At 36.0% G+C, this 11,516-nt stretch overlaps 1 protein-coding gene across 1 annotated transcript; it reads right to left on the bottom strand.

The window, feature by feature from the left end:
- Positions 1-695: 695 nt before the first annotated feature.
- On the bottom strand, positions 696-9,945 carry LOC147367709 (olfactory receptor 13C8). The gene has a single exon (XM_086414523.1). It carries the CDS (start codon positions 3,965-3,967, stop codon positions 3,005-3,007), a length of 963 nt encoding a protein of 320 aa, XP_086270649.1. The 5' UTR covers positions 3,968-9,945; the 3' UTR covers positions 696-3,004.
- Positions 9,946-11,516: the final 1,571 nt, after the last annotated feature.

The following is an 11,516-nucleotide window of genomic DNA, read 5'->3' as shown; positions in this document are numbered from 1 at the left end:
CTTCTCCAGTGAACCATGTTTTGTTAGAACTCTCCACTTTTGCCTGTCCATCTTGGGTGGCCCTGCATGGCATGGCTCATAGCTTCATTGAGTTATATAAGCCCCTTTACCATGAGAAGGCTATGATCCATGAAGGGGAAAATGTTAATATAGGTAATTTATAAAATATTATATTGAATCAGATATTTTTTTGAAAAACCATTGTTAACTCAGATATGGAAGATACAAATTTCAGCATATATACATGATGTGGTTCATTTATTTTTTTAAAAAATATTTATTGAGCATCCATTATATGCCATGCTCTGTACTAGATCTTTTTGATATTATAGGATGATAAAAAGTTCCTGCTCATCATATAAGAGCTTTATATGTTGGTAGAGAGAAATTATAAATAAATGAACAATATAAAATAAATATATGATATATGTACTAATTCATAGTGATTTTGAATAATTGGCCATGTACTTATTTTAGGTTACAAAGTATCTTTTAGAACACTTTTTGTCTTTATTATTATTTTCTTTTTAATTAATTAATTTATTTTAATTGGAGGCTAATTACTTTACTGGAGAAGGCAATGGCACCCCACTCCAGTACTCTTGCCTGGTTGTGGTGGTTTTTGCCATACATTGGCATGAATCAGCCACGGATGTACATGTGTTCCCCCACCCCAAAGTCCCTCCCGCCTCCCTCCCCATCCCATCCCTCTGGGTTGTCCCAGTGCACCAGCTTTGTATGCCCTGTTTCATGCATTGAACTTGGACTGGTCATCCATTTCACATATGGTAATATACATGTGTCTTTATTATTTTCTAAATATTTAAGAGTGATTATGTTTTCCTGGGGCTTCCTAAGAGATTTTCAATATTTTGCATTTCCATAATAGTTTTCTGAAAAGCCACAAGCATGTTTAATTTCTGCAGTTAGAAATTAAAAAGTAACTAACTAATAGTAACAACAGTAACCAATACATATTTTGGCAACCAAGATATATCATGTATTTATATGTCATAAATATATATTTTATCGTATATTTTAAGCTTTTTATTTTATATTGGAGTATAGTTGATTAGCAATGTTATGTTATTGTCAGGTGTACAGCAAAGTAGTTCAGTCATACATTTACATGTATCTATTCATCTTCAAATTCTTTTCCCATTTAGTTTTTACATATTATTGAGCAGAGTTTCGTGTAGTATGTCAGAGGTATTTGTTGGTTAATGACTTTAAATACAGTACTACACACCACCCTTCAGTAACCATACATTTGTTCTGTAAGTCTGTGACTCTCCATTTTATAAAGGAATTCAGTTGTATCACTTTTATATTCCATATATAAGTGATATTATACAATATTTCACTTTTGCTGTCTGACTTATTTCACTCAGTATGACAATCTTTAGGTCTGTCCATGTTACTGCAAATGGCATTATTTCATTCTTTATAATGGCTGAGTAATATTCCATTGTATATATGTATCACATTTTCTTTTTCTATTCATCTGTAAATGGACAAACTCTTAGAGGAAAACATAGGCAGAACACTCTAATATAAATGACAGCAATATCTGTTCCGTCTCTCAGAGTAAAATGAGTGGGACCTAATTAAACTCAAAAGCTTTTGGTCAGCTAAGGAACCTGTAAAGCAAAACTAAAAGGCAACACACACAATGTGAGAAAATATTTGCAAATGATGTGACTGACAAGGTATTAGTCTCAAAATTTACAAACAGCTCATATGGTTTAATCATCAAACAATGCAATCAAAATAGGCAGAAGAACTAAATAAGCATTTCTCCAAAGAAGGCATACAGATGGCCAAGAGGAGCATGAAAAGATGTTCAACATTGCTAATTATTAGAGAAATGCAAATCAAGACTGTATTGAAATATCACATCATAGCAGTCAGAATGGTTATCATCAAGAAATCGACAAACAAGTGCTGGAGTGGATGTGGAGAGAAGGAAACCCTCCTACACTGTTGTTGTAAATTGTTGCAGCTACTATGGATAATAGTATGGAGGTTCCTTTAAAAAGTAAAAATAGAGCTGTTATATGATCCTGCCTCCTTATGGCAGAAAGCAAAGTACTAAAGAGCCTCTTGATGAAAGATGAGAGTGGAAAAGGCTGGTTTAAAACTCATTGTTCAAAAATGAAGATCATCACCTCATGGCAAATAGATGGGGAAACAATGGAAACAGTGAGAGACTTTATTTTGGGGAGCTCCAAAATCACTGTAAATGGTAACTGCAGCCATGAAATTAAAGGATGCTTGCTTCCTGGAAGAAAAGTTATGACCAACCTACTCAGTATATTAAAAAGCAGAGACATTACTTTGCCAGCAAAGGTCCATCTAGTCAAAGCTATGGTTTTTCCAGTAGTCATGTATGGATGTGAGAGTTGGACTATAAAGAAGGCCGAGTACTGAAGAATTGATGCTTTTGAACTGTGGTGTTGGAGAAGACTTTGAGAGTCCCTTGGATTGCAAGGAGATCAAACCAGTCAATCCTAAAGGAAATCAGTCCTGAATATTCATTGGAAGGACTGATGATGAAGCTGAAACTCCAGTACTTTGGCCTCCTGATGGGAAGAACTGACTCATTGGAAAAGACCCTGATGTTGGGAAAGATTGAAAGCAGGAGGAGAAGGGGATGACAGAGGATGAGATGGTTGGATGGCATCACTGACTCCATGGACATCAGTTTGAGCAAGCCCCAGGAGTTGGTGATGGCCAGGGAAGCCGGGTGTGCTGCAGTCCGTGGGGTTGTAAAGAGTCAGTGACTGAACTGAAACTGAATGATCCTGCCATCACATTCCTCATCATATATCTGGGAAAAAACATGGCCTGAAGCGACAGTTGCAGTTTACAATATCTTATAGTTTTGAATGACATTTTGTGAAGTTGTTTTCACATGGTAATCTTCTCTATTTGAATTTTGTGTCTGCAGCAGCTTTGAATTCTGAGTTTATACTCAGAATATATACTATAAATAAATCATAACTCATATTCCATCAGAGAAGTTTTTCCTACCCAGCATGTTCCTCACAGCAATTTTTACATCCTTGTTCCTCAGACTATAGATGAGAGGATTGAGCATGGGAGTCATCACTCCATAGAGGAGAGAGATGAGGGCCTCAATGATGTCTTGATTATCTGTACCAGCGGAGCTTTTAGATTTGGGCTTAGCATACATGAAGAAGATTGTTACAAAGAATACAATCACTACTGTGAGATGGGCTGAGCAGGTGGAGAAGGCCTTACGTTTTCCTTCAGTGGAAGGTATTCTTAGAATAGTGGCAACAATGAAAATGTAAGAGATGGAAATTACTAGCAATGGAATAACTAGAACAATCAGATTTGACCCTGCCATGCTGATCACATTAATTGAAATATCAGCACAGGCCAATTTTAGGATAGCCAGAATTTCACAAACAAAATGGTTAATTACATTGTCAGCACAAAATGGTAATTGCAATGCAAGAGATGTCTGCACCACTGAGTCAACAATACCTGCAACCCAGGATCCAGCTGCCATGGGCACGTAAGCACCTTTTCTCATGATGACAGGGTATCTCAGTGGGTAGCAGATGGCCACATAGCGGTCAAGTGCCATCATGCCCAGAAGTACACACTCTGTGGCTCCCATGGCAAAAGAGAGAAACATTTGCACCATGCATCCAGAGAAGGAAACCCTTTTCCTTACTGTAAGAAAACTGTCAAGAATTAATGGGACAGAGGAGCTTGTATAGCAAATGTCCAGGAAGGAAAGATTACAGAGGAAGAAATACATGGGGGTGTGCAAATGAGAATAACAGATGATTACAGAGATAAGGACTCCATTTCCCAGCAGGATCATCAGGTACATACACAGAACTAGCACAAAGAATACTGTCTGGAGCTCTGGGTGAGCAGAAAGCCCAGTCAGAACAAATTCTCTCAACACGGAATCATTGGTTCTTCCCATGTTGTGTATATCCTTTCTCCAGCAGCACTCTATGGATAATACAATAGATGTTTGTTAATTCAGTGTCTCCAAGAGCTCCTGTTTTAAGAATCATATTCTTTGTTATTAATGTGTTAGTTGCTCAGTTGTGTCCAACTCTTTGTGACCCCATTGCCTGTAGCTCACCAGGCTCCTCTATCCATGGGATTCTCCGGGCAAGAATACTGTAATGGGTTGCCATTCTCTTCTCCAGGGGATCTTCCTGACCCAGGAAATGAACCCGGGTCTCCTGCATTGCAGGCGGTTTCTTTACCAACCGAGCCACCAAGAAAGCCCTTTGTTATTTAGTTCTGTATTTGAAAGCAACAAGATAACTCTGAGACAATCTCTTACTCTAAACCTTGACCGCTAGAGCAGGAATCCTAAGATAATTTTCTCAGAGTTAAGAGGGAACACTTTTTGATTGTAGGATGCTTCGATCTCAAGCCAGTTTATTGCCCTTTCTAGTGGTTCTACTTCTTAACACATTGATTTAGTATCAGTGATCTGGATGCAGCAGGCAGATAAAGTTTATTTGCAAGTGATTCCTGTGCTGTGTTTTTTGAATTTGTAAATTTGAATTACATTTTAAAAATGTTTTAAAGGTAGTATATAAGGTGTAAAATTATTTTCAGCTTGTGTTAAAAAAAACTGTAGTATTTGAAAACATTAGATCCATTTCCATTATGGAGCTCAGGTATAACTGACTCATTAGGTTTGAAGCACATTCTCCATCTTACCAGAGTGTACCAGAATACCATCCTCTCTCTTTTCTTTGCTTGTCAATGGAGATGATTATTAGTTACCAATTGGTGGCTCAAAGGTAATGAATTCACCTACCAAGGCAGGAGCCTTGGGTTTGATCCCTAGGTTGGGTAGATTCCCTGGAGAAGGAAATGGCAACCTATTCCAGTATTCTTGCCTGGGAAATCCCATGGACAGAGAAGCCTGGTAGGCTACAGTCCATGGGATCACAAAGAATCAGATACAACTGAGTGATTAAACAACACTTAGTATATTTACATTAATAACAACATAAGATGTAAGGTTTAATCTTATTTTATGGAAGAAAGGGCCCATGAAAGCAAAAATGTCTAGAGTTCATCAAAGTCTTAATGCAGTCCTATGTGACTAAGTCTCTTTTAGAGCTCAGTATCCTTTGGTGGTAGTTAGTCATTGCATATTGCCCCATGAGGACAGTGGCCTCACTGAAGGGACATGTCTTTGTATCACTACAGTATCTAACTCCCTCAGTATAATGAGGAATTATGTGTTCAAGTAAATGTTTTTTCTTTTTTAAAATAGAAAATAAATGAATATATTTATGAAGCCATTTTTATTCTGAATAAAGAATTGTAATATTGTGTATTGTAGGCCTCACATAATTTATTTTTACCTATGTAAGAACTGTCACTTAGGGAATCAACTCTAGTAACAATGTTTTTATTCAAAATATGTTTAAATACTACTGATATGCAACTAGCATTTTTTTTCAAAAATAATATTTATAAGAAGGATAATATACAAAGCAAATAAAAGAGAGTTTCTCTGATATAAGTTACACTGGTTTGGAGGGAAGAGAAAAGCAATATCTCTTCAGGGTCTTATTCACTCATCCTCCTTCAATTTTATTTTTATAGAATTCCAAAGGACATAGTTTGAAAACCACCAATGCAATAAATAATAGATAATTTTAGTAACCTGCATTTTAAATAATTTTATTAGCAACAATAATTATAAAGTAATTATATATTAATTTATGCCAGATACATTTCTAAAAGTTTGTATTCATAACAATCCAAGGAAGGACTGTTATTTTATGGCATATGGATTGTTCTTCCTTAGATTTTTGTTAAACATCACCAGTAAATCATAATATCAGTAGATGAAAGAAAATAAAAAGCAAGAAAACCATAGAAAAAATGAAAAGACAACCTAGGGAATGGGAGAAAATATTTGCAAATGATGCAACAGATAAGTGCTTATTCTCCAAAGTGTAGAAACAGCTCATACAACTCAACAACAAAAAGCAAACAACACAACTGAAAAATGGTCAGAAGACCTTAATAAATATTTCTCCAAAGAAGACAGATATGGTCAGTAGGCATATGAAAGGATGCTCAACATCCTTAATTATTAGAGAGAAACACAAATCAAAACTATAAAGAAGTACCCACCTCACACTGGTCAAATGGTCTTCATTAAAAAGTCTACAAATAACAAATGCTGGAGAGGATGTGGAGAAAAGGGAGCCCTCTTAAAGTTGGTGGGAATGTAAGTTGGTGCAGCTACTATGGAAACTGTGTGAATGTTCCTCAGAAACTAAAAATAGAATTTCCATATGATCCAGCAATCCCATTCCTGGATGTATACCTGGACAATACTATAATGAAAAAAGACACATGATACATGCACCTGCATGTTCATGGCAGCACTATTCACAATAGCTAAAACATGGAAACAACCTAAATGTCCATCAACAGATGAGAGGGTAAAGAAGATATGATACATGTATACAATATAATACTACTCAGCCATATAAAGAACCAAAGAATGCTATTTGCAGCAGCATGGATGCAACTAGAGATTATTATACTAATCAAGGTGAGTCAGAACGAGAAAGACGAAACACCACATGGTATCACTTACACATGAAATCTAAAATATAGCACAAATGAACCTATCTATAAAACAGAAAGAGACTCACTGACAGTGGTTGCCAAGGGGGAGGAGGGCTGGGGAGGGAAGGTGTCAGAGTCTGGAATTAGCAGATGTAAACTATTGTATATAGGATGGAGAAACAACAGGGTCCTACTGTGTAGTACAAGGAACTATATTCAATATCCCACGATAAACTATAGTGAATAAGATTATAAAAAAGAACTTATCTGTGTGTATAATTGAGTTACTTTGCTGTGCAGCAGAGATTGGCACACATTTTAAGTCAACTATACTTCAATTTAAAAAAAATGAAACAAAAGAAAGTGAAAAGCAATTATTTCAAGAGAGGCACAAAATAAATTTGGTGAAGATCAATTCATAATTTTAATATAAACTAGTTGAAGTTCACAAATAGAATGTTATTTCCTAATCTTGAAAGGAAACTATAATAAAATCTACAGGAAATTACTATTCACTAATAATTAATGGAGACAGGTTATACACTCTGATTGAGATCTGAATTAAAATAAGGATGCCTAGTTTTACAGCTGCAAGGGCTTTACAGATATCATTAAAAATTATATAGCATAGCAAAACAGGAGTAATTAAAAAGTATAGTATGTTAAGAAATGGGATAAAAATATAAGGCTTCCATTTTCCCCCAAATTAGTCTACGCAGTCAATTAAATGCATTCTAATTTTAGCTGGATTTTTTTTGAGGTATATGAATACCTGTTCTAAAATGTAAACTGAGGAATAAAATTGTACAACTTGCACACAGTTTTATAAAAGAAAAGGAAAGGGAAAGTCCATATTTAAAACATGCCAAGAAAGCCACAGTAACAAAAATTTTATGATAATGGTGCAGGAACATTTAAATAGTCTGGTAAAAAAGAAAAGAGATCTCAAATATAGACACATGGTTTTACTGGAATGTGGCATATTGTGTTGTAATACTAAAACAGTGGGGAAGTGATAGCTCAGTTGGTCATGTTAAGAAAATGTTTTTATATATGAAAAAAATAAAAGTTGATCCTTGGATTATCATACATACAGTTGGAAATCAAATATATTAACAACTTACATGTGAAAAATTATTAAATTAATAAGAGTATAGAAAATCTTGAGAACTTTTGGTGGAGGAAAAGCTTTTAAAACTTAGAACCTTAAACTAATAGAAAATTGATCAAAGGATATCAATTAGTGATTCACAGAAGGGTTGATAAGTATATGGAAAGATTCTAAAACTTGGAAAATCTGAAAAATGATTACTAAATGTTCCATATCAGAAAAATCCTCATTGAAATATCCATAAAATATTCATTTTCTTTAAAAAAGTAGGTGTATCAAATGCTGGCAAGCATGTGGGCAGGTAGAACTCTGATGGGAGTGTACACTGATATACTGGAAAATGCTATGGATGTGTTAAAGTTGGATAGGACCCAGTCATTCCGGTCCTGGGAATATGTCTCAGGTAAGTTCTTGCCCATGACTGTAAGGGGATAAGCATGAGGATGTTCATCCTTGCATTGTTTCTGGCAAAAGCAGTTTGGCAGCATCCTTGATATTCATCATCTGAGGAATTAGTCTATCATATGTAAGCATGCATTATAGAACAGTTTGCATAAGTGAGGAGCAAATGAACTAGATGTCAATAGCAACATAAATAGATCCTTATAAAAGTGTTGAAAAAAATAAGCAAAGTTGTGATTAGTAGCATGGTAAAATTTATACATCAAATTTAAATACATATTTTACAAGGGTTCATTCATTTTTTAGGGAAGGAAATGATAGTAGAATCTGGTTTTAGGAGAATGTAGGTGCTTTTTAAAGACTGAGGAAAGTAATGTACATAGAAAAAGAAGAAATACAGAAGAGCATGATTAACTAAAACCTAAGTTTTAAAGCAAAACGAAAAAATCATAGAGAGCAACATAAGGTATACGCATATGAAGGAGCTCTGATCAACAGTATAGTTTAATAGAAGGAACTCTCATATATGTAAAAGTAAAGGAAAGTTGAGTTAAATATCAAAGAAAAGGAAAATTGCGTTTTGACACCATAAAAACAACACATAATGGATTGGAAGAAAACATAAGGCATTTAAAAAACAGTTTAAAGCTTAGTTAGACAAGATAATGCAAATAGTTTTTAATTTAGTTAAAAAAAATCAGTCATAGATTGGTTGGTCAGCATTGAAGAATGAAAGGATATTTCCAGGGTCAATGAAGGGCAGTGCTCATCCAGAAAATTTTAAATCAAGGATAACTTTGAAGGGACTTGGTGGTCCAGTGGTAAAGAATCTGCCTGCCAATGCAGGGGACTTCAAAGAAGGGGAGATCATGTAAGAGAGCTCTAGGGCAATATTTCATTGCATCAATTGAATTTGACCTTGATGAGCTGAGGGGGAATAGTCTTAGGTAATGGGTTGAGATAAAAATGCATCAGTGAGGCTTCTGGAAAAGAAAACAATGCATAGGGGTACAATAGTCAGAAAAATAAAGAAAAAGAGGAACAAAGTTTTGCCAGTTTGTAAAGTACATTAAATATAGTATTCATCAAATATAATTTATTCTCCAGGCAATTGGGAAGCTTTGGAATTTTGACCAAGGGAATATTAAGATGAAAAGATAGAAAAAGGTTAATATGGAGACATTATTCAGGGTCATGTACTTTTCTCACCAATATTGAACTGTGCTTTGTGGGTCTGTAAACATTGTTTTTGAGGGCAGTCATTGGCTCCTCCTCTAGCTTTTAGAGAACCTGACTCATTTGGACTTACACACAGAATAGAAGTAATAACTTTATAGAGCTATTGCCAACTGGGTGAAGAAGAACGTATTAATTTTGTCTTCAGTTATTCTCCATATTCCCTAGGATGTGTTGACCATTGTAAGCAATAGTAGCCAAATGTACATGAGCTTAAAAAAATCTGGTTGTATCTCTTATGAGCTCTGTGACATTATGCTCACATTTTTAAGCTTCTCTCAGCAGCTGTGTGCTCACCTGTATTATGGAGCAGCTTGGTCTAAATTTATCTATTATCACACATGCTAAGTTTATGGAATAGAGTAGGAACTTAAGAAACATTTGACCCTTCCTATGGTCATAATTGTTGTTCTTCAGTTGCTAAGTCCTGTCTGACTCTTTGTGACCCCATGAACTGCAGCATGAACTGCAGGCCTGCCTCTCCTTCACTATCTCCCTGAGTTTGCTCAAACTGATGTCCACTGAGTCAGTGATGCCAGCTAACCATCTCATCCTCTGTCATCCCCATCTCCTTCTGCGCTCAATCTTTCCCAGCATCAGGGTCTTTTGCAATGACTCTTCTCATAGGTGGCCAAAGTATTGGAGCTTTCGCTTTAGCATCAGTCCTTCCAATGAATATTCAGGGTTGACTTCCTTTAGAATTGACTGGTTTGATCTCCTTGCAGTCCGAGGGACTCTCAAGAGTCTTCTCCAGCACCACATTTTGAAAGCATCAATTCTTCTGCACTCAGCCTTCTTTATGGTCCAACTCAAATCCATACATGACTACTGAAAAAATCATAGTTTTGACGAGATGAACCTTTGTTGACAAAATGATGTCTCTGCTTTTTAATACACTGTCTAGTTTTGTCATAACTTTCCTTCCAAGGACCAAGTGTCTTTTAATTTCATGGCTACAGTCACCATCGGCAGTGATTCTGGAGCCCAAGAAAATGAAATCTACCACTGTTTCCACTTTCTCCCTATGTATTTGCCATGAAGTGATAGGACCAGATGCCATGATCTTCGTTTTTTGGATGTTGAGTTTTAAGCCAGCTTTTTCACTTTCCTTTTTCACCCTCATCAAGAAGGTCTTTAGTTACTCTTCACTTTCTGCCATTAGAGTGGTATTATTTGCATATCTGAGGTTGCTGATATTTTTCTCCCAGCATTCTTGATTCCAGCTTGAGCTTCATCCAGCCCTGCATTTTGCATAGTGTACTCTACATATAAGTTAAATAAACAGGGTGACTGTAAACAGCCTTGACGTACTCCTTTCCCAATTTTGATCCAGTCCTTTGTTGCATGTCCAGTTCTAACTGCTGCTTCTTGACCTGCATACAGGTTTCTCAGGAGGCAGGTAAGGTATTCCCATCTCTTTCAAAATTTTCTTCAGTTTTTTTGTGATCCACACAGTCAAAGGCTTTAGCATAGTCAATGAAGCAGAAGTGGGTTTTTTTTAAAAAATTCCCCTGTTTTTTCTATGATCCAACAAGTGTTGGCAATTTATCTCTGGTTCTTCTGTCTTTTCTAAATGCAACTTGTACATCTGGAACTTCTTGGTTCATGTACTGTTGAAGCCTAGTTTGAATGATTTTGAGCTTTACCTTGATAGCATGTGAAATGAGTGCAATTGTACAGTAGTTTGAACATTCTTTGGCAGTGTCCTTCTTTGAGATTGGAATGAAAACTGACCTTTTCCAGTCCTGCGGGCACTGCTGAGTTTTCCAAATTTGTTGGCGTAATGTATGCAGCACTTTAACAGCATCATCTTTTAGGATTTGAAATAGCTCATCTATAATTCCATCACCTACAGTAGCTTTGTTCGTGGTAATGCTTCATAAGGCCCACTGACTTCACATTCCAGGATGTCTAGCTCCAAGTGCATGACCACCTTGTTGTGGTTACTCAGTTCATTAAGATGTTTTTGTACAATTTTTCTGTGTATTCTTGCCACCTCTTCTTAATCTCTTTTGCTTCTATTAGGCCCTTGCCATTTCTGTCCTTTATTGTGCCCATCTTTCCATGAAATGTTCCCTCGGTATCTCTAATTTTCTTGAAGAGATATGTAGTCTTTCCCATTCTCATGTTTCCTGTATTTCTTTGCATTGTTCACTAAGAA

This window comes from Bos grunniens, chromosome 8, assembly GCF_055505025.1.
Source record: "Bos grunniens cultivar Pamir isolate PY7600 chromosome 8, Bosgru_T2T1.0, whole genome shotgun sequence".
Lineage (NCBI taxonomy): Eukaryota > Metazoa > Chordata > Mammalia > Artiodactyla > Bovidae > Bos > Bos grunniens.
This window is presented reverse-complemented; position numbering and strand designations above follow the sequence as displayed.

Bases quoted from the DNA above. Each gene is read 5' to 3' on its own strand.
- LOC147367709 (XM_086414523.1), bottom strand. From the start codon at position 3,967: ATGGGAAGAACCAATGATTCCGTGTTGAGAGAATTTGTTCTGACTGGG.